Source organism: Pelecanus crispus, chromosome 10, assembly GCF_030463565.1.
Source record: "Pelecanus crispus isolate bPelCri1 chromosome 10, bPelCri1.pri, whole genome shotgun sequence".
In the NCBI taxonomy this organism is placed as follows: Eukaryota; Metazoa; Chordata; class Aves; order Pelecaniformes; family Pelecanidae; genus Pelecanus; species Pelecanus crispus.
In genome coordinates this window covers 16,278,389-16,304,917 of record NC_134652.1, presented here as the reverse complement: position 1 = coordinate 16,304,917, position 26,529 = coordinate 16,278,389, and the positions used below count along the sequence as shown (strand labels likewise).

Sequence of the window (26,529 nt, the reverse complement as noted above, 5' to 3'; positions counted from 1 at the left end):
GACGCCCCCTCCATCCCTCCCGCCCGCCCTCCCAGCCCTTAAGCCCCGTTTTACAGATGGGGAAACTGAGGCACGGGGCGGGGAGGGCGCCCGGCCAGCGGCTGGCGGCGGAGCCCGGCCCTTAGTGCCAGCCCGGCGACACCTGGCCCGCCGCCCCCTCCGCCTCGGCAGGTACCGCCGGGCCGGGGAGGGCAGCGGGGGCGGCGGTCCGGCCGGGCTTCCCCCTGCGGCGGCGGCCGCCCCCCCCCCGGCCGCGCCCGCCCCCGCCGTCGGGGCCGCGGTCCGGCCTCGCCGCCTCCCGGGGCGGCAGCGGGGCCGCGGGGCGGGGGGCTCCCCGCGGCGGGGGGCCGCCGGCCGTGCGCCCCGGGGGCTGGGCGGGCGGGCGGGCGGGAGGGCCGGCGGGGGCCTTTCCCCACTGTAGCCGCTTGTGCCCTCCTTTCCTCGGGGCGAGGACGCGCCGGCCGGGCGAGAGGAGGCGAGGAGCCGAGGCAGCGCCGCGCCGCGCCCCCCCGGGCGCTCCCCGCCGCCGCCGGGCCCCGGGCTCCCGGCCCCGCACCGGCGCCGCGATGGACCCCTGCTCCTCGCTCTTCAGCTACGTGTGAGTACCGGCAGCCCCGGCCCTCCCGCCCCGCGGCCGCAGCCCCCCGGTTCACACCTCTCTCCCGCTTTCTCTCTCCCCGCTCCCAGGTTAATGCACTTGTTCGTCCTCTGCCTGCAAGCCCAGGTAAGTGCCCGCTCGGCCGCCCGGCTTTGTTCGCCCCTCGGGGATGGGGGGTGCCCCGCCGCCGCCGAGCGCCCCGGGCACGGCGGGGAGGGAGGGAGGGAACAGTTTAAAACCCCGGAGACAAAAGTCGCCCGGCTGTAAAAAGCCGAGGCCGAGGGGGAGCCCCCCGGGCTGCAGCGTAGGGTGCGGAGGACTCGGGCTGCGAGGCAGGGGGTGCCCGGGGTTTCAAGGAATCGCGCAGGGTTATTTTTAAGTAGCTTTAGGTCCCGTCCCCCCCACCTCTAAATGGCACTGCGGATACCTCCGTTCCTCTTCTCCGGGGTTTTTCTCCTACGCTGCTTCATCCAAAAAGCGAAGCGGAATTAAACAGGGGAAAAGAAACCCCAGCAAAACCTTACTAAAAAGCGCAGGTTTTGATTCAGCTTAAAATTGTCAGACTTTAGCATCCCTGGTTTGTATCGCCAGAGACAGAAGTGTCATGAATAGATTAAACAGCCCGGGCAGAGCCTGTGCAACACCCGCATACCAGCAGGCACGCGTCGCTGGGAGCGGTGCACCTCCAAACCGGGGTGAAGCCCCCCCTTCTCCCTGAGATCACAGGTGCAGAAGCTTTCTTTTAAATGCCCTTTAAGCTACTTTTTTTATTATTATTATTTTCCTGGAAGCTTGGCGGAAAAAAAAAAAATCGAGTTTCCAGCCGAAAAGCGACGGGAATGAAGCTCTGGGAGTGTGCAGTTGTATAAAAACATAGCTGTAATATTTTGGAGTATGAGATGGAGACCAAATAGCAGCATGGCTAATGACCTCTCCTCCACATGGTACCCTCATCAGAGCCGGGGAGAGAATCCTGCTGCATTATCCAAAACCCGTCTATAGGAAACACACATGCACAGGCAGAAGCGGAGGGAGAGAGATGACATTGTCAAGGGGAGATATCTCTATAAAGCCAGCTTTGGGAGAGCAGCAGCTTTTGCTTTTATTGGGTTTTTCTGTTGTTGTTTAAGACGGGAGGAAATCTTCCCATTTGACGTGGGGGTGGCGGGGGGTAGGTCCAGCCTTCTGATGTTGAAAGGGGCTATCTCCTAACATTTGCTCAGAATACATCTTTATAAATGTCAGGGAGCAGCGAAACTTTCCAGACTTAAAAGAGGGATTCGAGACGAGGGGGGAAAAAGACTTCTGTGCAAGCTCACGAGCTGGGGCTGAGGGGGGGAGCTGGTTTGGCCACTCATGAAAATCATTTAAAGCCCAGGAGCAGCAGCGTCGGGTCTGGAGGGGACGGGCTCAGCTGCGGCTCCGGGGCTAACGGGTTTGGTGTGCCGGGGCTGGGGACGACCCCGCTGCTGGCAGCAAACAGCTGGCTGCAGATGAGGGATGCATTTGCACAGCTACCGCGTTAATATCTTGGGGTTTTACGCCACTAAACGCCTAGGCTGGGGCACGGTTTTCTTATAATTCTTATACCTCATAGCTCTACCTTTTCTGGGGACTTTGTATTTGAAGAGCTTAGTAAGTGGGGTGTTTGGGAGCAAATAAAGAGCCTGGGACCCAGGGGAAAGGCAGCTGTTGAAACCTATGGGACAGCGGCTGCGGTACACGTGCAGGGCAGCCAGAGCAGTAGGACGCTCCTGCAGAGGCAAGAGAGGCGTGGGATGGATGTGGCAGCCCCTCGGGGGGGGCAACCCCGTGCCATCCTGCATGACCCCCCTGGACCCGATCCAGCGCCCAGACTCGATGCCCATCTCGGGGACTCCAGTGCCAGCTGGGACCCGCTGAGACTCGGGGAGGCCTCTGGGGTCACCGAGCCCTGTCACGCTCCCGAGTCACCTGCACCTCTCTGCTTAGGGCATGTCTGGAGCGGGCATGGCTCTGTAAAGGGCTCTGCTCGCTGCGCCCCGGAGCTTAACGCTCCTTCTCCTGGGGAGGCTTTGCTGGCGCGGGAGGTACCACCGCGGTCCCGGCTCTGTGCCTCCCCGTAAAGCCCGGCTGGAGGCCAGCAATCTCAGCTCAGCCCATTCGCCCCTCTGAGGAGTAGAGATTATAATGGTGTGTCGTATATTTTTTAATTTCCTAAAGGTAACTGTTCAGTCCCCACCTAATTTTACACAGCATGTGAGGGAGCAGAGCCTGGTGACGGATCAGCTCAGCCGGCGGCTCGTCCGTACCTACCAGCTGTACAGCCGGACCAGCGGGAAACATGTGCAGATCTTGGACAACAAGAAAATCAATGCGATGGCAGAGGATGGGGACGTGCACGGTAAGGACGTGCGATGGGGGCGGGCGGAGGGGGGGAGCCGGGGAGGTGTTCGCAGCCCAGCGTGGCGATTGATGATTTCCGTCCTGTTTGTTAGCCAAAAATCATTAAAATCGTTTGGCTTGTGGGGGCTTGTAAAGGGAGAACATAGGGGTCAGCGATCAGCGGCTGTGTGATTCAAGGTGAGGGCAGGTTCCCTGTGCCGAGGGAGGGGATCGGTCCTTGCAGGATGGGCTCTGCTCCTTTCTTTTTCATTCTTGGCTTGCACCTGACTTGGAGGGCTCGGGGCAGCGGCGTGCTGAGCAGCATCAGTCATTTCAGCCCAGCTCTTTGTAGGGCTGGGTGTCTCTGAGACTTCCTTTTGGAAAAGAAATAGAAAGTTGAAAAAGGAAAGAGGGGGGAGGGGAAAGGGGTAACGGCTGCTTTGGAAACCTTCCCTAAACTAGGGCTGTCTGAAGTGGCATTTTCCTGATGTACCCACTGTCACTCCCTTCTCAAAACAAATCCCGAGCAGAGGCAGTAGGCTGCGGGCAAAGATGCTGCGGCATCTCCAGGGACAAAGCAGGGGGGACTCTGCAAGCTACGTCGCGGCCCCTCCGCCATTGCCCTGGCACCCCCTCCCCAAAACCTCCCCCGCTCCGGGCAGGGGGACCGATCCCTCCGCTGGAGACACCCGAAGCCCCAAGACTTTGATCGTGCGCGCTAATGACACGTTGGGACGGTCAAACGCCGCGCAGGGGTCAGCAGGGCCAGCAAGCCCCGGCACTGCCACGGGGCCGGCTGCGGGAGGCCTGATCCTGCACCTGGATCAGGGAAATGCCTGTATTCACATGTGTTGTGCATAGGAATCACAACTGTTTTTCTTTGGTATTAGCTGCAATTTCCCTTTCTTGCTTGGGGAGATTAGTAGAAACGCTTTTCTTCCTTCCTCTTCTGGTGGTTTTGTGTGGGTTTGGTGTTTTGGTTTTTTTTTTTTTTCCCTTTCTTCCTTTTGCTTTGGCTGAAAATTTCACGCTGGACATTAGCAGTGCAAGTGCAGTGCAGATTCCACCTATATGGTATTCCTTATATCCAGTATTAATCTTCCAAATGAATTATTCCCACCCTAGAGCAGCTCTGGCTTGAAAGGGCATTAGCTAATTTCCCAAGCAAAAAATGCCGTCTTGTTTTAGTCCTATAATGCCTGGATTTTAAAAGGCAGTTAGTACATATTTAAATAACGACCAGGTTTAAATAAGGCCAGAAGGAGGGGACTGGTGGTGGCTTGAAAAACTCTATTAAAATGTAATAAAAAAAGGTTAAGCATTTGAAGAGCTAAGGAGGAAAACGAAGACTGATCTAAACCAGAAAGAGAACAAGCAGTTTTTCAGATGTAAAGTTTTAAAAGAGTTGCAAGTCTGTAAATGTTAAAATAGAGGTTCAGGATTGTTCTATATGAATCTCTAGGGAGGCCCCCATGTCTGGAAGAACTATTAAAACGCTTCTTACTTTCACCTTTTTTAACATTTCCTGAATACTTTCTCCTCTTCGCAGTCCAGTTGGGGGATCAAGTGTGTCTCGCTGCATTTTTTCAGCATTTACGTAGCCACTTTCTCTTCAAAGTTTGAGCATGAAACATAATTTTACTGGGATAAATCTGTCATTTAAGTGAAAGAATAGAGTTGAAAACGTCAAGCTTTCCCCCCCCCCCCTTAAAAAGGAAAAAAAAAGGACTCCCCCAAAACGTTATTTAGAAATCCACTTTTAAAGAAAAGAGCCCCCCTCCCCAAGCCCTTCCTTCTGCTTTTTTTATCTCATTTTTGGGGGTAGGCGTGTAAGAGGGGTTGATTTATTTTTGCAGATGACCCCTTTCCCCACGCTGACGTTTTTACAGCCGACTTAACATCGAGTCCAGCGTTTTCAGTTATCTGTCTTAATTGTCAATATTTGATTGACTTTTTTTAATTCTAAGGGAAGGCGGGCAGCCGGTGCAGCTTGGCTCGTCCCTCCCAGGCCGTGCCTGCCACCAAGCAAACCGCCGGCAGCTGCAGCCTGGACTAAACCCTGTGAGCGGCCGGGGACGCTGGTGCAGCTCCCTGCCGACTTGCCGGTTTCGTCTGTGCCCAGGGCTTTCTGCTGGTCGGGGCAGGGGTTTGTAGGGTTCACGGGTCGCCTGCGTGGGTCTAGGGTGCAGGTCCCTGGGGACAGGTTGTTCTCGTCCTCCGCTGCTGGCGGGGCTGGAGCTGTGCGCTGGCTGGGCTCGTGTGGGGCGGCAAACCCGGCTGGCAGCTGTAAATCACGGCTGCCCTTTGGAAAAGAAAAAGAAAAAAAGGCCGCAAGGGAAGCGATGTGCATCTTTAAAGTGGGGTTTTGTGCTCGCTGGGGACGAGGCCTCCCCTGCTCCCTCCCTCCCTCCCTCCCTGCTCTTTCTATCTCTTGGAGAGAAAAATCAATTCTCCTCAAACCTTTTACTGCCTCCAAGATCAATTCCCCCCCCTTTCCCCAATATAGATAAATAGGGGGTCACTGTCTCAGTGCTTCATTTGCAGAGTGCCGCAGCTCCCGTGGCTGTTTTGCGGGATGCTGGGTGCGTGCTGGTCTCTGGGCATTGGTGCTGGTGTGGCACAGCCTGGAGTTGGCTCTTCCTAAATTTCTTGGCTCTGAGTCTAGTCTGTACCTGGCTGGGGGTGGGGGCCTGGGGGCACGGGGCAGTTTGGGGACAAGAGGTGCTGCAGGGTGACAGTGGCAGGAAGGAGTGTGGGGAGGGGGTGCCTGCATGCACATCGAGCATGGCTTGCCTGGCAGTGCCAAATCAGTTGGCCCCAGCAAAATTTGGGATGCCCTTTCCATTGCTCAACTCAGCTGCTGCCAGCACTGCCTGCTCGCTGTCCCCACCCGCAGTGCCATTGACCTCAGCAGTGCCCGTGATGCGAGGGATGCAGGATCAGGGCATCGCAGAGACAGAGAGGCAGCGGTTTGCGCCTAGCCCAGAGTGTGATTAAGGCTCACTTTAGCTTGTGCGTGTGCCCACAGCCTCCTTCTGCCATTCAAAGCATCCTCCTGCAAAGCCACCTGCTCCGGAGCCACATCGCTGCCCTTGCTGGGGTAGAGATGTGCAAGCCGGGGTGGACCACAGTCCTGAGGAACCAAGCAGCCCTTGTGCAGAGATCAGAGAGGAGAAATAAGGCATCAGTGGGCTTATTCCCATAATAAGGCTATAGACTTGGAAGCTTTGCAGGCTGTGCTCCAATTACCTTGCCAAACTGTGCTTATGGCACTAGGGGCTGATGCTGGGCAAGAAGTGATGGTGGTGAGATGGGACAGTCCTGGCTGGCTTTTCAGTGCCATGGGGAAATCTTTGGTGTTTGGCATAGCACAGCCCTTTTGAGATGCAAACAGGTAGCCACCGTCCCCAAGGGGCTTGCCCCAGGGAGGGGAGCTGGCTCTGGGGACAGCAGCTGCAGGGCCGGGGAGAAGGATGTCCTGTCCCCGTCCTCCCCCTTCCCTGGGGATGGATGGGCTTTGGGGCTCGGGTTCCCAGGGCGAAGGCAGGGAGGGAAGGTGACAGGTCTATTTATAGGCGGCCCATCGACCCGGCGATTTGCATAGCTCCTTCGGAAGTCGATCAATGCCTCCATTAAAAAACTGAGACCAAATCAATACGCCCTCTCGACTCGTGCAAAGGTGAAAGGCATTAAAAGGATGGCCGTACCCTTCACGCCTCCCCTGCCAGCTGCAAAGTCACTGCTCCTCCTGCAGCCCTGGTCCGGCTGAGACACATGGAGCGGTGTCCCCAGGCTGGGGACAGCTGGCAGCATGCTGTGCACTTCAGAGGGTGCCTGCCTGCTTCCTGCCTGCAGCTCGCCCAGACCTGCCTCGGTTTGCAGGGCAGCTGGCTTGTTCTCCACCGGCCTGCGCGTGCCCTGCTCGCTGGCCTGCCTCCTTTCTGGGACACCTCTGTAGCACCCAAATTGCTGAGCCACGCGGAGCTGGGCAAGGCAGAGCTGCTCCCCCTCCAGCACGGCTCAGGGTGGCAAAGGGACGTGACCAAAGTCACGCAGGGACACAGTGGCAGGGTAGAGGGGCTGAGGCTGGCTCTTAGAGTCGTGTCCTGATTTTAGGGCTCTCTCTGGCCCAGTCACCAGAGGGCATGTGCCCGCAGTGCCCAGTGTCAGGATGCATCACTGGGGTCTCCATCCTTGTGCCTGCCCCATCGCGGAGCCCCTCTGACCTCCCTTTCTCTTTCCTCCCGTTGCTCTCCCCAGCCAAGCTCATCGTGGAGACGGACACCTTCGGGAGCCGTGTGCGCATCAAGGGAGCGGCCACAGGTTTCTACATCTGCATGAACAAAAAGGGGAAGCTGATCGGCAAGGTAGGGCGCTGGGCTCAAGGGCATGGGCAAGCCAGGCAAGTGCCATGGGGGCTGAGCGGGGCTTGCCAGGAGAGGAGCCTCTTGCCTGACACGGAGCCCATCCGTGGGGATGGGGAGGCGAGATGGGGGTCCCGGGGGCTCAGCCAGCGCACCCCTTTGGAGGCAGGGGTCTGAGCCATCCTGCAGCCCAGGTGGCAGGAGGGAAGTGGGGGAGCAAGGGAGGCAGGCGGGTGCCGTGTGGGGCGCATTCCTTGTATCTCCCAGAACAAATAGGCGGATTGCTGGGCTATTCTCCCCGATTACATGGTACAAGTGCCAGGAATGTTAAGATGCTCCGTGGGGCTGGCCCCAAGGCCAGGCCCTGCCGTGCACCGGTTAGTCACGCTCCCTCCAAGCCTCGATGCTCCCTCCCTGGGGGCGGAGGGGGCTGGATGTGCAAAATTCTGCTGGGACAGCGATTGTCTGGGAGGGTTTTCCCTGGTGGCTCCTTCCCTGGGGCTGGCTGATGCAGGTCCCCTCCCTGGTCCTGCTCCTGCCCGTAACGGGGAGGAGCTCAGCCTCCAGCTGTCCCTGTGCTCCCTGCCACCTGCATCTGTGGACATCATCCCCATGGATGCCGCGTCGCCTCTTTGGCCCCTTGATGCCCCTCCTATATTAAACACCCAAGGGGGAATATGATGGGTGGGTGAATTGACACTGAGATGGAGAGTTTGCTTTTGGCCCTGCTGGCAGGGGAATCCAGCCCTGGCATGGATGGGGGCAGGATGGGAAGGGGCAAAAATCTCCCTGTGGGTGCAGTGGAAGTGAAGGCTGGGACAAGCCATGTTTGGGGCTCGCAGCCCGGTGGTGGCATCGTGCTGGGGATGCAAGCTGCAATGAGCAGCGTCTGCCTGTGCCACAACGCCTGCTCCCCCCAGCTTTTCTAATGAAAAGCAGATTTTGGGCAATTCAGACCTGTAGGAGAAGAGGTAGGAAAAGTGAACCCTTGGCTGCCCACAAGCACCGCAACCTTGCTGCCAGCCCAGCTGGTCCAGCTTGGGGCAGCGAGAAGAAGCCTCTGACCGAGCACCCGTTGCTTAAATCCCCACTCTGTCCCCTTCTCAGAGCAACGGCAAAGGCAAGGACTGCGTCTTCACGGAGATCGTCCTGGAGAACAACTACACGGCGCTGCAGAACGCCAAGTACGAGGGCTGGTACATGGCCTTCACCCGCAAGGGCCGCCCGCGCAAGGGCTCCAAGACCCGGCAGCACCAACGGGAGGTACATTTCATGAAGAGGCTTCCCAAGGGCCACCAGACCACCGAGCCCCACAGACGCTTTGAGTTCCTCAACTACCCCTTCAACCGGAGAAGTAAAAGGACTAGAAACTCCAACTCCAGGGCAGGCCCTTGACTTGCCTGCATCTGCCTGCCCTGCCTGCACCTCTCCTGGAGGACTCTCCTCCGAGCTTGGTGGACTATACGTAGAGACTTTCCCATATGGGTAATAAACAAAAAAAAAAAAAAAAAAAAAAAGGGAGGGGGGAGGATTAAAAAAAACCCAAACCTTGCTCTAGTTGTTGATAATTTTGGGGGGGTTGTTCAGTTTTTAAAAAAAAAAAAAAGAAAAGAAAAAAAAGAAGAGAGGCTCTATTTTTGTACTCCAACTTTAAAAGAAATGAAAGACTGGTGAAGGGAGAAGAGCCCTTCACTTAGAAATGTTCTAGTCTGTTTTTGGGGTCACATTTTATTTTGTAATTTTTTTTTTTTTGTAGCTCTAGGGGGAAAGGAGAAAAAAATCACCATTTAAAACAAACAAGCAAAAAAAAAATGGAAATCCAAATCTGGGAGCAATGTGCTACTTAAATGAACTGAATTAACGCTTACTGGAGAAGATGGAGAGGTCTGAAAACAATTAAGGGGAGCAGATTTATTTCAGAGGTGGCTGGAGGTCTCCCGGGTGGGTTTTGCAGCCTGGGTGATGTGTGGGCACTGCCCGTGGGGGCTGGCTCCGATGCCCAGGGTGAGGACCACTGGATGCTTTCCTTCCTCGAATGCACCTATTTCTTTGGCTGAGCGAGGGGTTGCTGGAAGCTGCCTGCATCCTTCTGAAAACACTGCTGGCTTCCCAACTCCCAACTTATTTTTTTCTCAGGAGGGGACAGGGGTGATGGATGCCCCAGAGAAAGTCCTGAACTGACTTGGTACCTCTTACCCATGAGAGCATCTTTGGCATTTGTTTTGTTTTAAACTACTAAGGTGAGGCAGTGGGTGACAGCTGCCATGGAGCAGGCTGGTAACTGGTGGTTTTTTTGTTGGGTTTTTTTTTTGTTTGTTTTGTTGTTTTTTTTTTTTTTCCCCTCCATGTGGACAATGTGAACTTCTCACCAAATTTCTTTTTTTTCTGTTTATATTTTTTTATCAGATGGAAATTTTCATCTGTAAAATTAAAAAAAAGAAAAAAAAAAGTTTACAAATTACTGTGGAGCAGTTTCGGGCTGGTTTTGTCATAACATTCAGTTTGTGGTTGGCACTTCCATTGTCAGCCGTATCTTCCAGGTTTGCTCTTTGATGAGAAATACCGCCATCCTTGTCCTCCTAGGAAAGGAGAGGTTTTCTTTCAAAATTTCTGTGTTGACAGAAGCTCAGTTTTCTATTTAGACAAAAAAAAAAAAAACAAACCCCAAAGGAAACATTAAATCTCTTGAGTGAACATCCCCAGCCAGCCCCGCTCTGCACATGCTGCCCTGGGACTGTGACTCTCTCCAAAGGGTTAAAGCAATTGTTCTTCACAGGGAGGGCAAACAAAGACACTGGATAGGAGCCAGAACCAGGGGTGACTTTTCATCCAATCTTTTTTGATTGTTTGTTTTTTCTGTTTCCTTGAGGATTTTTGTTTTGTTTTGGTTGTGTACAAATTGAATATGAAATGATTGAAATATTTATTTAATAAGTGCATTAAAAATTTGTATTAGTCTAACTGAGCCTGATGCTTTCCAGGGAGGGGCTGGGGCTGGAGAGGCAGGTTGGAGAGGAGCGAGGGAGGACGGTGAGGTGTAGGATGGGGCTGAGGCTGCTGCTTGGTGTGAGCCCCTTCCCAAGGGAGCAGATGTGGGAGGATGCCCTGAGATCTTGGTCTTGTGGAAATCATGGTTTTCCTTGCAGCAAATTCCAGGTTTATGGGCAGATGCCACCTCCTTGCCCTGTTGGGACAGGCCCATTGCAGGCTGGATGGGGGCATAGTGTGGCGGAGCCTTAACCACCCATTTTAAGCATGGGATGAGGATTTCCAAGAGAAAGCCGATACCTGCTCCCCTCTGGTCTAGATGAGCTTGGTGTCTGTGACAACCAAGTTGTTGGGTCCCTTCCTTTGGTGGGTACTCAGCCCTGCTGGATCTTGCTCAGAGGGGCTGGTGGGGGACTCAGATATGGTGCAGTCTCAGATATGGAAGGATGCAAGAATAAAGTTAAATATGTTTTTAAAAAAATAACAATTGTAGAAATGGAGCAGCCTCACAAGGTGAGTCTTGCCATTGCCATGCCAGCCGGGCTGGTGCTGCCATCCTCAGGGGGTGCCTGCGGTGTTGCTTGTCTGCAGGGCGCAAGGACAAGCCATCCCCTGGCTGATGCTACAGGCTAGGCTGAGCTGTCAATATAGATCATTAATTTCAAGGAAGGAAGCCTGGGGACTGAGTGCTCAGCCGTGCTCTATGTCTGAGCACCATCGCTGCATTACAGAGGTCATGGGTGATGCTTAGGCCATAGGACCGCGCTGCTAAAGGCAGACAGTGTTTGCCTGGCTGTCCAAGGACTGCAGAAGCCTGGAGCTGCCAGCGCTGGGGCAAACCCATGCTGTGGTCTCCAGACTACAGGAAATAAAAGTGAATGGCTCCTGGCCTTTCCCGAGGCAGAGATGGTGTTCGATAGTCTGTAACGGGTGCTTTTCTTTCATTAATTTGTCTAATTGTTTTTCTTAATGGCTTTGTGAACCTGGGTGAATTGGTGCTGGGTTGCTGCTCGGGATAAGGGTAGCAGAGGGGCAGGACTGGCTCCATGCAGGTCAGCAGATGTCCCCTCCCTTGTTGTCTGTCCCCCCCCAGGGACAGCGATGGCAGGGAAGGGCATGGTGTGGGTGCTCAGCCCCCAGTAAGGCTGTTCCCCCATCCCTGCCATCCTGGGGTGCAGCTGAGGGCTGGAGAAGGGGGCACCCAGCACCCTGGGGGGCTGAGCTGGGGAAGGACACCCCTGTGACCTTGCACAGCTCTGTACCACACGCCATCCCCAAATCCTGCCATCTGCTCTGCTGCAGCCTGCCTTTGCAAAAGGCACCTAGACCTGGCTCCTGGGAAGGGACCCCCTGCTTTCCCAGCTTGCTTGGTCCATGGTTAATTAGCTCCTTTTTATTAAAGGGCTTTTGGGTGGCCATGCTGCCTAGGAGCACTACAACTTGGGGCATTGTTTATTGCTTGAATTTGTCCGGCTTCAGCTTCCAGCCAGAAAACATTGTTTTGCCTTTGCTTGGAAGATTAAAGAGCCCACTACTAGTTAGTTAATGAGTAAGTGAATTAATTCATGGTTCCTCATACCCTGTCTCTGCACTGATACTGCTTACTCCCTGGCATGGCTGGAGCAGCTCACATCCTTCCTGGTGACCTGGGCCCTACCAGGTCCTGAGCACATGGTCCTCCAGAGCTGGTAGTTCCCACCACCCATGCAGGGAGCTGGGGACAGCTGCTGGTGGTACCTGCTGTTCCTCCAGGGATGCAGAAACCCTGGCTGCTGGTCAAATGCACAGGGTCAATCATCAGCCCAGGAATCTGGGACTTTTCCCTCCTCCTTCATCATCAGTGGGTGTGTGGACCAAGCTTGAGACTCACAGCCACCCAAAGGCCCTGGGGACTGTGGGACACTGAGCTGGGGCTGGACCCAGGAGAGTGCTGGGGACAGGAGGCTTTGGAGGTGGTTGTTTGCTTCCATCAACTCATGCTGTTAGCATGGGTGTTTTGGGCAGAAAACCCTGCTCCAAGCTAGCAAAGTCCTTGTGACAGGGATGTGCCTGTCCCTAGTGCCACTACTCCCAGTGTCACCCTGCAGTCCCCTCACTGCCACCGGCTGACTGGAGGGAGGTGGCAGATGAACCAGGAGAGGAGTTGTACTGCCCTGGCTGTTGGCACAGGGATGCCCCATCCTGAGCTCCAAGCAATGGTGCGTGTGTATCCCTGCCCATACAGGACTTTGCTGCATGATGCCATCAGAATACAGCGACAAGGCTGGAACTGAGCGATGTTTGGGAGAGTACCTCATGAGACGAGACCAGGAAGCCCAGCTGGTCCAGATAGCCAGCGCGGGGTAAGAAGTAAATGTGGGGCGAACACACCAGGGCAATACCAGACAGGGAGAAGAGCTATTTTCAGGTTAGATGTGGTTATGGCAGAGAAACAGCAGGCGGGCAGGAATAAATCGAAATGGCAAGAAAAGGGGTCTGTGCTGTCTGAGCAGGGGCTGCACCAGGGCTCAATCCACCAAGCCCCAAACCCTTTGGCACATGCTGTCTCCATTCCCATCCTTTCTCTCACTTTACAAACACTGCTGGCCTTCATTGCAGGGCCAACCCATGACAACTTTGCCGCGAGGTCTGCTCGGGGAAGGGTGCCCACCGAGCAGGGTGAGCTGTGTGATGCTGTGGCAGGGTTGGGGCTCGCCCTGGGCCCCCTTGGGCATGCCCCAGCTTGGGAAGAAGGACTGGGGTGTTTGTTTATTGCATCAGGCTCAGCTTTCAAACATCTCCCTGCCATCCCCCTCCCCCTCCTTTAATTAATTCTGGGTAAGAAGTCCTGGCTTTATTGTGCCACCGAGCTGAGGGCTCCCTGTGGGAAAAGTCACACCTTCTGAACAGCTTCTGATACCATGCAAATGAAGGACAAGTCCAGGAAATGCTTTCATCTCGGACCTGTCCAGCCCCCTGCCCATTAATTACACACATTTCATTTGTGTGAGAGCAATTGCTCTTGGGGAGTGGGCGGAGGAGGGCCACGGTTTGTGGATCATCTTGGCCCGCTCTCTAAAGACCCCTCCTTGGAAGGGGGTTTATAGCCAGAAACTGGGATGCTCAGGGGCTCAGTGGGGGATCCCATATTTCTGCTCTCACACAGCTCTCCAAATCAAACTGGCTCATCGTCAGGCTGCATCAGGTCAGCGGGGAGGGTTCAGCACTGCCCCACACCCTGCTTGGTGCCAGCAAGCCCCAGCTGCGGACCCAAATGCTGCAGGACCATCATGGAGGGAAGTGCAGGATGGAGCAGAAATGAGCTTGGTGCTCTGCCAAGGGAATGACTCTCCAGGGCCAGGTGCTCTCCCAAGGGAATGACTCTCCAGGGCCAGGAGCTCATGAGATGGGTAACTTTGGGCAAGATGACCACAAAATGAGTCCCGTGCAGGGAAATATCTTTCCACACTGCTACTGAAATGCATGTGTTGGGGGACTGTATCATGCTGTGACAGGCCGCAAAGCCTTCCTGGCCACATGTGGACCAGACCCACCTCTCCTGTTGAGCCGTGGTCTCTCTGGGCTCCTCTCCTTTCCGCACAGCCCCTCTGACCATGGTGTTCCCCAGCATGGCTGCAGCTGAAAGCACCTCCAGGCCGGCTCCTGTTTTCCTGAGGCTGATGGGGAGTTGGGTCCAGATCCTGGACAAGGAGCAGAATGGGGGGATGTGGAGTATGGTGGGTTTTCACAGCCCGTTTCCTGGCCATGATAATAACACTTAGCACTTCTGTAGCACCTGGGATGCTCCAAGCACCTACACATCTGCTCCTCATTACCACCCTGCTTCCCATTTGCAGTGCCTCTGCCCCCTCCCCGCACATGCCTACAGCACTAACAGCTCCCCCCTAGAAATGGTGCCACCCCCCAACTTTCCTCCTGGAAATCTCCTTCAGGGCAGGGTCCTAGGGAGCTGCAGCCACATTCTGCTTTGGGGCCGGGGCCAGAGGCTGCCCTCCAGAACTGGGGTAAGCAGTTTGGGGTTGGCTGCTATGGCTTTGCTGCAGAAGACCTTTGATGGCCAGGTTTGCTGTTTGCCTTCCTCTTGGAGTGAGGATGTGCAATCTGTGTCATCTGGTGTTGACAACCTGTGGGTCTGGGGACACGTGGCAGCTGCGGCTAGGTGCACCAGAGGAGCTCTTGGGAGATGGAGGGATATTTGGGACTCACTTCATGGGAACCTGCAGCTTTTCTGGGTCAAAGTTGGCAGGAAACTGTTGCCAGGCTCTAGCAAAACTGGTCGTCCACCCACTGGCCCTGTGCCCGGTCAACCAGAACATGAGAAAGGGCTCATGTGTGGATGGGCTGAAGATTACAGCCATTACTTCAGATTACCTGATTAATGGCCCAGGCTACTCTGTAATGAAACACACTTTAGATGTGCTGTACTGGGAGCAGAGGGGATGCTCTTGGGCTTCATGTGACTTACACCATCTCTCCTATATTCATAGTAGCTGTAGCAGCAGAAGGTCCCTCCAGGCTGTTAGATGTGATGACCAAGATATAATCTGTGGTTGCAAAGTCGTAACTCAGAGGCTGGGGGAGGCTTGGCTGTATCAGGAAGAACCACTCTAGCCATTCCCAGGTATGCATTTTGTTTTAGCACTTTGCTAAGCTTGTGCTGTTGATTGTTGTGAATGATGGGATGATGAGGGCTGCCAGAGCCTCCCCAGTTCAGTGGATACCTGATCTACGCCCCTGATCCTGTTCAAGTCCTCTGTTCAGCCATGGAGTAGCCCCTTTCAGCCATGATCATGGCACAGCAAGGGGTCCTCACCTCCTGGGCTGGCCTCTCCTGCCAATATGGCCAATAGTCTTTTTTAATTTTTTTTTTCTTCTTAAAGCTTTTATAGCAGAAGGAGAAGGAAAAACTCAGCCTCACTCTTGCTGTGATTATTTTGCCAACTCTTTCTGCTGTAGTGGCACATCTTGGTTGTTGGAGTCTCCTCTTTTATGAGCTGCTCACAGAGTAAATGGCAGCCCTTGTCCCAAAGATGTGCTGTTTTGTATGGTCAGCTGTAGCAGGTGGCATAAGCTGGCAAGGCAGACCTAACCACAGGCCTAGTTGTTACCCCAGCAAAAGAGAGTCCTGGGAAGGGATTTGAAGGAGGGCTGGAAGGTGTACCTGTGGAAGTTCATAGCAAATGTGAGGAAAAACTCCAATTGCAACATCTGAAAAACAAAAAAAAGCTGCTGGAGTAGCACAGGATGATGAGACCCAGGCTGTATGTCGATAGGAAAATTTTGGCTGCTGAGATGTGAAATGGGACCTTGCGTGCTGGCTGTACTTGTGTGCTCAGGCCCCAGGATGTGGCTGCGCTCCCCATCGCCCCGTGAGAAGCAGATGCCCAGCTGGGAACCAGCCCTTTGGTAATGGCCTGCGAATTTCCCTCGGCTCCGTTAATTGCCACCTGGCTGCTAGTTACAGCTCCAAGTCAATTGCTGGGAGTGTTGGGCCCTGCAAAACAACCCCTTGAAATCAGTTGTTAGCCCAATTAACAACCAGTTTGGCTTCGGTTCAGGCTGTTAACCATCAAACAGCTAACTGCTGGTAATGATTGATTTCTCAGCAGTTGGGGCTGCAGTGGAAGAGCCAACCTGTTTCACAAAATGCAATTAAAGCCAAGACTTTGTGAACGCATCTGGCTCAGACAAACGTTTGAGCTGTCCCACACCAGTAGAGCAGGCAAGGTGATGGCCAGGGTTTCTGTCCATTTCGATTAAAGCATGGGTCACTGGGGTGTGTTGGGATGAACCGGCAGCCAGTGGGCCAGTGCTGCCACTGCACCATGCTCCAGGTAGGCAGCCACTGCTGTTTGTAGGGCAACCACTCACACCACCCATGGAGCATCACGGTGTTCAGAGCCCCCATGGATGGGAACTGCTTGGTGTCCAGCTCTCTTCCACAGTTGCTGTTCCAGCCAGCAAACCTGCAAAGACTAGTTTGTCGTGTTTAAATGTTTGTGTGTTTCCCCAAATCACCCTTGCCACTTCCATCTGCACAACAAGCCAGGAGCTTGTATGGGGAGAGTGGTTCCCATCAGCATATGCAACCCTGGGGATGCCTCCAGAGCAGCCTGGGACACTGTCCTGTGTCTGCCGGTGGGTGATGCAGACTCATCAACAGATGTGAGTATCTCTATGAAAGCCGTAAAATACTCTTTGAGTCCCAGGTAAGGCCAACAGCCTGGGGTTCAGACAGGGTTTTGTTTAAGACTATTGGTCAGGTCTTCATCCATTTCCTTCTGCTGTTTCAAGCCCTGGTTCTCTACTGTGCACTGGTGGGTTGGTTCAAACACATTGCTGGTGCTACATCAAGGGCTTTTTTCCCTGCTATATTTCCCCCTGATCAAAGTGGTCAATTCAAGCTGTAGCATGTATGGGGAGGAGGGAGACAGCCACCTGTTAGGGAAAGACTTTGAAAATGCAGCAGACACGCTGCAGAGGCTGACCTTGTGAAACAGACACTCCAACAACGCTGGGTAGCAAAGTGGTGCAGAGCGAGCAGTGAGCGCCTCGGCACACAACGCCATGGTCCTCCTACATTGAGGGCACTGGGGGACCTGTGGTCCTGCCAGGGCCTTGGCACTGCAGCCTGAGCTCTGTTTCTGAAGCTGGGTCCCGGTGACTTTCAGCAGGACATGGGCACCCGAGATCTGTGTAGGTGATTCAAAGCTCTTCCTGCCAGGTTACTCCAAGTGCAGGTCTGGTTCCCCCCGATGCCATGCTTTTGCCATCCTTTCACGGGAGGTATGGTCATCCCAGATTCCCAAGCAGTATGTATGCCAGCACGGCACATGTTTTCTGTAAATAGCTGTATTGGATATTCCTTGTGCAAGCAGGATGAAGGTGCTTATTTCATCACATACCTACTACAAGCAGCTCTGCTCTCTCCCATGCTGGGATTACCTTCACCCTTATTGAGGAGGCTGGGGAGGGTGGGTTGTGGCTGGGACTCTCCCTGTGCTGGGCAGTGTGTGTGCAGTGAGCTGCTGCATCCCGGGGCGGGGTTGGTCAGGATTTCTTCCTCCAGTCTGTACAATGAGAATCTGATTCCCACAAAGGGAAAAATGAGAAGTTTGGGGTAAGCAGGAGACCTGACAACCCAGCTTTCCTGCTCCTTGGGTCTGCAAGCAGATGTTTTATTTACAGCTTGTGTATTTGACTGGGCTGAATACAGCAATCCTTGTCTGTGCATCTTCAGAGTGTCTCAGTCCCCCTCAGCTGTTGCTAAATGCATCCTTCCAGGAGGTGATGACGGGTGCCTCTCACCTGCTGGGGCCGGGTGAGCGCTGGCTGCTCAGACTTTTTCTGTATAACAGAGAAGGTCAGTTATAAACAGAAACGGTTGGTTTTGTTGGGGGCTTTTTTTAGACATCAAAAATGCTCCATCATCATCAGGCTGGCTTAGCTTTCAGCAGCCAACGCAACTGGAGCCAAACCCTCAGAAGAGAATTCAGCAAGAGAAGTGAGATGGACTTTCCAGGGCTATTTCTCCAAAGTCTTGCATCCTCATTCTTCCTTTTACCTTGTGCCACAGCAACTGATGCTGTTCTAGGCTCTGTGCAGACACAGGGTGAACCCTGAGGAACTCCCAGCTGGAGCTGAAAGCAAGTGGCATAGCCCCATTTTAGCGAAGGAGTGGGGGGGAATTAGTGCACAGAAAGATTAAGATCTGAAAGAAACCCTGGCAGAGCCACGAATCAGCTGAATCAATCTGCAAGAGGCCAAGAAAAGGTATGGAAGTGGCCCAGTGGGGGAAGCGATGTATATATGCAGTAATCTGAGCTTTAAACGAAGTACAAAACCACAAAACTGATCCTTTTCTAAACCTCATGTCCGATTCCCCAGCTTTGACTGAAGGTTGGACTCTGTCCCATATCCCGACTGGAATGAACCTGCTTTTGTACATGAGCAGATTTCAAGGTCACAGAGATTACTCTGAATGTCCTTCCTGGTCTTCTGCAATACTCGGACAAGAGGATCCTGCTCAGTGCCTTCTGAGTGAAAGCCATAGTCCTTATTTAAGGAAAAGGAAGGAAGGATACCCCACAGGGACTCTGTATTTCAGTATTATTTGGTATTTTTCATTTAAAATTGCCTAACTTCAACTCATGGCACTTGATCTTGTACTCTTTTCTTCCAGCTTACAGTGCCATCCAATCTGACCAAGCTTCTGCAGGCACTGCAAGTGGGTTTTCCAGTAATCTCCAAGCTCTCATAGGGATTTTTTTAAGCTGATTCCCATCTGTCAACATCTCTTGTGAAGTGCAGCCAAGTATTTTGGCTGCAGCATCTGGTGGTGAAGTCCATCATTGGCTTGCTTGTGTCCAGGATCTTGGGAGGAGAAATGATGCAGTGACCACCCACTGGAGCGATGACTCCCTGTTCAGGGCTGGTGTTTTCCAAGAAGTTCTTGCAGGGACTTGCAGAGCTATTGAAGCTGACTGTGGAGCTGTAACCCTCATTTGGTCAAGACCACTGTAACTGCAGTCTGTTTTGAAGAAGAGAGACATGGACAGTCCCTGCAGGAGGTGCAGCTAAGGCACAGTTACAGACTCCTGTCCCTTGTTTCCAGCTGCAAAGGCTACAGAACATCTCTAAAGCAAAGGCAGCATTTATTTTGTAAGGAATCCTGAAATCCAGTCTCACACTTGCCCAGGAGGGCTTAATCTCTGGTCATTCAAATATTCAGTTGGTGATGTCTGAGCTATTTTTGCTCTTGGTTGCAATGGGTAAAGTCATAGTCATTCCTCTGACTTCACTAGAATTGCTCTGGATTAGTTCAAATGTGAGTAGAAGTTGGCTCAACCTAATTATCCTCAGTGGCCATATCTGCAATTCTCCTACATTAAGCCAGCACAGTGACAGCAGTGAGTGTGGATATTTTCGTATACCCAAAAGTTTTGGCAGAATCTGTGTTTCAAGAGCTAGTTGCTGTCCCCAGATGCTGTCCCAGAGCACTTGCTGAGGTGCAACCTAAAGATGGAGGGGGCATAACCAGGCAGGGAGAAGAATTTGCTGTGGAAACTGCAAATTCCCAAGGGCGTGGCTGCAGCTTGTGGCAGTACCTGCAGCACCTGGTGCACTGACCCAAATCCCACCACTATCACGACCTGGTTAGTCGTAAGAAAAGCTCTTTCCTACTAATTGCTGCTGGCTGGTAAAGTGGCATCCCCAGCCCCTAAAGGACTGGGGGGACCGGGAGGGGAGGGCAGTGGTTGCTGACACATGCTGAGCCCTCGCAGCCTCTGTTGTGGGGCCCGGAGAAGTGTCCGCACTTCACTCCCTCTCAGAGCGATCATTGCAAGGAGCCGAGGGTTTCACCACCTCCCTCTGCAGAGCAGTGGGTTCGCCGTGCACTTGACACCAGTGCAGGGGGATGACTTGCGCTTGATGACTGCCTCTACCGCAGCAGCCGCCTGTCCTCCACCAACACTTCCCTCCGACTGCCTCTCAAGAAGGACACGTACTGTTCCCAGTGCAAGGCTGAACACCACGATGGTATGGTGTGATGTGGAGGTGGCCTCCCCACTGGCCATGCTGCCAGCTGGTGTGGTGGGATGTGGCAGCCCCCAGAACATCATGGTCCCAGGCACCCAGGTCCACACACAGATGAGATTTTTGCCCTGATGGCGAAGCTCTGTGAACTGGGATTTCGGACAAACCCTCAGCGCTGTGACGTGGGATCACCTTACAGCGGTGAGGATGGGGCATTTCTTTTGTATTTGCTACCTGCAGTGTGGAAGGGTCTCCTGGTGATGTGAGCAAAGGGACGAGCAGCAGAGGGGACAAAGAGGGCAGGAGCATGGGTAAGTCCTAGCTGGAAAGGCAAGAGAAGGCAGAGGAGCCCTCTCTGCCGGGCAGCTAGGCTCGCCCGGCAGAGAGGGGAGGAGAGGCTGTGGGTCCCACCCCTGTGCTCCCTAAAGTACATTCCCGGGGATGAATGTCCATGGGGAGGAGAGGGAAGCTAGAGCCAAACAGTCAGTGAAGCACACAGGCTTTTAGTCCTCCGGTCACCTTGAGGACATCCAGAGGTGACAAATGTGCAGCCTCTACTATTGTGACCAAGCAAACCACTAATGGTCTGCTTAGGGGACCCTCACTTAGAGAAATGCTAGTGAGGCAAAACCCCAGTGACATAGGCAGCTATTTCATGGCTAGTTTGCTGGTCACTGCTCACTGCTCCTCCACTGCCCGCTCCACCCCAAGCTGGGCGCACCCCGCGGCACAGTGGCCTGGGCTGGCCTGGCCGTGCCCTGTCCTGATGCACGGTCCAGAGGAGCTAAACTGACTTCTCAGGGGAGACGTCGACCACTGCAATCAGACTCTGCTCTGCTGTCTGGGCAGCATCACAGGTACTGTGCACTGAAACCATTGGTACTTACGGGTCTGGTCTTCCCAGTTGTCGTCCATGCAGGAAAGCTCTGAGTGTGCTGACTTATTCCCAAGTGTGCTCCCTTGCTGGTTTTTATGCATGGGATACACTTTGCCATTGCTGTTATCTGAAGCAGGTTTGGAGCTGTTATTTGAAGCAGGCCACCTGGTAAGCAGCCACGATACAAAAAGCCACAAGCAGCCCAAATAGCAGTCAGCCAGGCAAAAGGTAGGGTGGGTGCCAGTGGGGCATGAAGACCTCAGGATGGGGAAGAGGAGAGTCATCAGTATAGTATGCAGCCCTCATCCCCAGAAACCTTCCTGTGTTGCGGCTTGCTCTGATTTAAACCTATAGCTGGTCCCTATGGAGATAGGAACTCTGAAGCTGTTTGCTGCTGTATTGTTTCAGGGACACACACTGTGGGGAAGCAGATCTTTCCCCATCAAAACAGTTAATCCATACCTCTGCCAACAGCACACACAGAGAAGGCTCAGCCCTAGATAAGACTGGAGGCAGCAGGGTGAATGTCAGGGTGCTGCAGGACAGTACTGTGGGCTTAGCTGCAACCGGAGTGCCTGAATTACTGGCAAGAGCTCTCGTTGCTGTCATGGAAGGCAACAGGTCTCCTTGAGTTATTTGGCCTGTATTGAGCTGCTAGGGAAACGTCTGACCTTCCTTGAAACTAGAGCATCCAGACCAGCCTGCTTACCCTCCGCAGTGATCGCTGGGCAGGAAGCACAGATGTGAGCGATGAAGGCAGCAGCTTTGCTGAGGAAATGCATTTAATTCGATCTACACTGCAGTTTTTGTTGGAATAAATGTTGATGCAGTAACATTCTGCACAGTAACTGAGGGTGGATTAAAGGTCATAGAGATAATGCAGCGTGCTGAATTCATAGGCAGCAGACGGGAAGAGTCCTAGACCCACTGGGAACATCTCCCTGAAGTGTCTTCTCTGCAGCTTTGTCCATTCTACACAAGGACTGGGTTTGCTTCTTTTTCCTAGCAGGTTTCACTCTTGCCTGGACCTTTTTTCCTGAGATTTAATGCACATTCCCCTTTTTTTGATTTATCCTAGCAGCCCCAGTTAATGCAGTTCTTTGCAATGCTAACTGATTTTCCTCTGGGATGTTATACCTCTGCACACCAGGAATGGCTGGCTAGCAGGTCTGCACCTGAATCTTTCCCGCATGCTTTAAATTATGGGGTGACAGCTTAGCATGGTGCGGGTGCAGCAGGGAAGTGCCTTCTACTTGTGGTGCAGAGACACCTGCACAGACATAGCCCCCCAAGAAGCAGCTTTCTGTGCACACAACTGGGTCTTACTGCAGATCATGCTCCTGGGTGAGGGGAGGAGAGGGTTTCCCCAATCTGCTGCAACTTTTGTGGTCATCTGAGGTTGATGCAAAAAGTTTCCTGTGCCAGAAAGCAGGTCTGTGGCAGAAGCATTTTAAAGGACTGTTCTCAGATGGGTTAAATCCAGCATTGTGGTGTGGGAATATGTGTGTCTCGAGGGACAGAGGAGAGGGCCACACGTTTCAGCTTGTGACATGAACCGGTCAACCACCTGAGCATCTCCTGCCCCCTGCGTAAAACGGAGATGGTGCCAAATCACTTTACAGGTCACTGGAAGTTTAATGCAAGTTTCCCAGAGGTTTTGGAGCATGCAGTGAAGGATGCTGCAGTGCAAAGCATTGCTGTTTATTCCACCATTATCACCCAGTGGAGAAAAATGCAAGGTTCATCATGACATCTACTGAAATGTCATGGGAAAAAAAGCCAAAAGCCCAGCAGTGAAGTAACCCTGTCCTGCAGACAGACCCCCCCCAGTATTTTGTGCTCAGTCCCAGCAGAGGGAGCCCGAGTTTATTAACAAATCTCGATCCCGGAGATAGCGGCTATCAAGGTGGTACCAAAGCCCGGGCAGGATGCTTACCGGTGGAGGAAGGCTGCAGAAGGTGGAGCGGGTCTAGCAGTAATGCTGAAAGCAGGGCTGTGTTTCCAGCCAGGGAAGCAAGCTAATGGTTCACCAGGAGGCCCTGCAGGTAACTCTACTCCCGGGACACTGCAACCATGTCAAGAGATGGATGGCCTGCAAGAGCCAGTGGACGTGTTCATTGCATGGGGAAAAAATTTTGCATTGAAAGATGCAGCAGAGCCATGCTAAAATGGATGAACTGAGTTTAATTTGCTTCAGAGACTTCCTCCAAGGCACAGTCAGTGACCTGTGTACCTGCATTTGTACTGGGCTGGCCAGTTTTAATCCTGTCATCTGGACAGTTCTCCCAATAGCGTTCAAAACCATTGATCACTGTGGTGCCAAGCCAGAGCTGTTTGCTCTCTTGCACCTGAGTCTGATCGCATTCTGGCTGCATGGCAATGCTCTATAACCGCTGCATGCACAGGACCGTGGGCCTGATCCACAGCTTCTTAAACCTAATGGGAGCTTCTGCACTGGGTTTTGGAGGCTCTGTGTTAGTGCACAGAGGGCTCTGTTCAAGGCAGCAAGGGCAGTTTTAGTAAATAGCCTTCCTGGAGCTCGTGGGAATGCCGTAAGTTTTCTCTGCTGATAATGCGAGATGAAATGTCTCCTAGGGAGACAGATGTGTCTCGGCTGTGTGTTCTTTCTTAGTAGTCGCACTGATGCCATGGAGGCACACATGGGTACAAGATTATTTGGGAGAAGGAAGGTTGTGGGATTGGGATGCAGGAGGGTCACAGATCATTTTAGGCCAAATCCAAAGACCATTTAAATCAATGCAAAGCCCCTTGTTACCCTGAGTGAGCACAGAGATACTTATTTTAGAAGCTGAGTAACAAACTGGGATGTTTCATGACACAGGGATGGGAAGGCTAATGACTCAGGCTGCACTTTACAGAAAGCAGCAGACGGATATTTTCCAAGGCAACTTTTGAAAGGAAGGTTAAATTTCTCCAAGATAAGGAGAGCTCCAGCAAGATGGAATGCATTGCAACCCCCCCTCCCCTGCTCATCCTATGATAACAGCTGTTGTGTTGGAAACCTAATGCCGATGAAAGAGTTAAAGGCTGGTTGATGGGCAATATCGGTGACACACCTCTGAATTGAGCATACTCCTGGAGTGAGACTGGGGACTGGTGTTACTCAATGAATAGAGGCCACTCCAAGGGAGTTTTTCCTTGAATAGAATGGGGTCAGAGAGCCGCTTTGGGGAACAATGGTTGCCACCGGCTAGCTGAATTTCTTACAATCACACACCATACCCCCTGATCAAATAGCTCCTTTGTCAGTCTGATATAAAAACATGTCATACAATGATGATCTGGAAGAATGACAAGAGCTGGCCTTTCAAAGAGATCAGAAGGGCTTGTTTCGCACAAAAAGAGCCCCCATCAGAGTCAAGACAGAAAAAAAATGGAGAATAAAAGGGGGTGAATGGAAACAAACAGCAATAACAACAACAACAGAAAAGAGGGCAAGTTGGAAACTTGGGTCTGGCTTGTTTCACAGCATCCCATGGCCACAGCAGTGCAGCACGGTCGAGTTGAATCTCTTTCGGTATGGACGTGGATGTCAGATTGCGCTGCCATTGGGTTCCCATTGTCATTCTGCACTGGGACAGAAGAAATTGCTGGATGGGAAAAGGTCACTTGGCCCAACGAATCATCTGCCCCCCGCCCCCCCCCCGAAAGTGTCTCAACACCATCTCACTGCTTTCTCACTGTAGTTCTCTCTTCTGCCTTTCTCATCCAATGTTTGTCTGCTGCCTTTATGCTCCTGCACAAAGTTCAGATTGCTCAGAAGGCTATTCTTGTCCATCTGTTCATAAGAGCGGGAAAATGTCTTTATTCTCCCCCATTCCCTTGTTAACTTTCATATTTTTTTGTTTCTTGGAGTGTGTACCCTGTTTTCACCCCTCTTCCCAGGATTTGCAGGGACATAATTGAGAGTCTGGGTGGAGAGAAAGAGTTTTTCCCTAAAGAATGTTTTAAGATGTGCAGGGAAGTGGATCCCTCTTGGCTACTTCCAGGGGAACTGCATTCCTACAGTATCTATTGCAGGAGTCCCAAGAGATGGCATTTACACACAATCATGACAATTATTTGCAAGCTAGAAAAGTTCAGCAATCCTGGAAGTGGGCAACTAGAGTCTGCCAGGCAGCTTCAGCAGCTACAAGTGTTTGAAAAAGCTTATATTCAGATTTTAATCTTGTATTATATAAAATAAGGAGTCAGAACAGTCAGAAGAAATCATAGCGTGTAAGAGACTGAGCTCTTGGGAAACTATTCCTGAAAACACACCCAGAGCAATGACAATACACTGAAGGTTTGCCCCATGTTTACTTTTTTTTTTTACTTTTTTCTCTTTTTATTACAATGTTGTTTTTCCTCAAAAAAAAAAAAAAAAGAAAGAAAAAAGCAATGATAAAGCTTCTAGGAGACCATTACGTTTCTATGATTAATCAGGAGGTACCTTGCAGTAGAGATAACCAAGCACTTTCATTTATGCTCTAAGACAAATATCTACTATCATCTAGGATTTCCTCATGGTACAATATTTTATTTACCCTTTTCTGCAATTTTGTATAGAATCTGTTATACTGCATGTTACTTGGCATATATTAATTTATAGGAAAAACACTTGGTAAACTGTTATTTCCACTATGCACTGTTTATTAAATACAGAGAATATTTATAAACACACACACAATACTGACATGTATAAACCAAATGAAATTGTTGCTGACCTGAACAGCTGAGCTTTTCAATTCCTTTACCTAAAAGTCTGTATTGCACAAAATTAGGGTGATAATTAATCACCTCTTCTCCTGAAACATAGCTCCGAAAAGCTGTGCAGCTGGCTGAAAATAATTAGGCCACATTCTGAGTGTGGCAAAATAAAGATACATGGAAGATACTGGTTACAAATCTCTGGCAGTTTAAGTTGCAAGGCAATTACCAGATACTACCATTGTATTTGAGGTAGTAGAGGAAAAACAGCCCACGCTGTGTTGTGCTGATTGTGAAATGATTTGCAATTGTAGCATTAAAGCGCATATCACAGCAAGGTAGTGCAAAAGGCAGGTGAGTCGCAGCACGTGCAGTGTTAAGAGTCACAAGCTAGATGCTGAAAACAGTATTTAGGCACTTAAATAAAATGACATTTCCAGTGGTGCTGAGCACCTAACAGCTCTGCTTGACTTTCACAGATACTCAGCAGGCAGTGACAGACAGACAGACAACTGACTTTGAGATTGTCAATCTGGAAGGCAGGTTTTAGTGAAATGGCTTGTATTTAGGACTGCCCCAGCCTCCAGCTGGAAACTGCAGGTAGCACAGGAGGTGACAATTCAGTTCTTAAATGGGATGTACCCTCCCGGGACCGGGCGATGGATGATGTGACCTGAACTGAACACCTTGTTAGTGGTGAGTGGGTTTCTGCAGTGCTGGTTTTGATTTAGCTATTGTTAAAGCATATCAAGACTTCGCCATTCCGTGGTCAACTGGGGCTACATGAGAAGAAGCTCTTGGCATGCCATTATCTTCTGGCTGGACTTTGCAAGTCCAGTTTGACTCTGAGAGTGTTGATGTTTTTTTAGGGCAAGTTATAAAATCCCCCCTGGAGCTCAGGCCTGCTGGGTAGTGGTGATAACCTGCAACTTTGCAACACCTTTATTTTTCTTGCTTAAACTGTTTTGCAGTGGTGGTCTTTGGCTTTCACTGGACAGTTCTGGTTTGTGGTTAGTCTCGGTTGCTGGGGTGTTTTTTATTATGGAAATTCTGGATAGGCCAGCTGGATAATTTTTGTGTTGTCTTTGGGT

The 26,529-nt window shown here is 52.2% G+C and overlaps 2 protein-coding genes across 2 annotated transcripts in view; both read left to right on the top strand.

Moving 5' to 3' along the window:
• Positions 1–26,529, top strand: part of OGA (O-GlcNAcase) — a 457,590-nt gene that overhangs the window by 44,975 nt on the left and 386,086 nt on the right. The gene's annotated exons all lie outside the window — the stretch shown is intronic.
• On the top strand, positions 567–8,721 carry FGF8 (fibroblast growth factor 8). Its single transcript, XM_075717762.1, has 5 exons — positions 567–598; positions 688–724; positions 2,801–2,981; positions 7,223–7,329; positions 8,434–8,721. The coding sequence occupies exons 1-5, from the start codon at positions 567–569 to the stop codon at positions 8,719–8,721; spliced, it is 645 nt and encodes a 214-aa protein (XP_075573877.1).

Excerpts from the sequence above, each read along its gene's own strand:
- FGF8 (XM_075717762.1), top strand. The coding sequence starts at position 567 with ATGGACCCCTGCTCCTCGCTCTTCAGCTACGT. Across the intron at positions 725-2,800 it reads TCCTCTGCCTGCAAGCCCAG|GTAACTGTTCAGTCCCCACC; the intron begins GTAAGTGCCCGC and ends AATTTCCTAAAG. Across the intron at positions 7,330-8,433 it reads AGGGGAAGCTGATCGGCAAG|AGCAACGGCAAAGGCAAGGA; the intron begins GTAGGGCGCTGG and ends TCCCCTTCTCAG.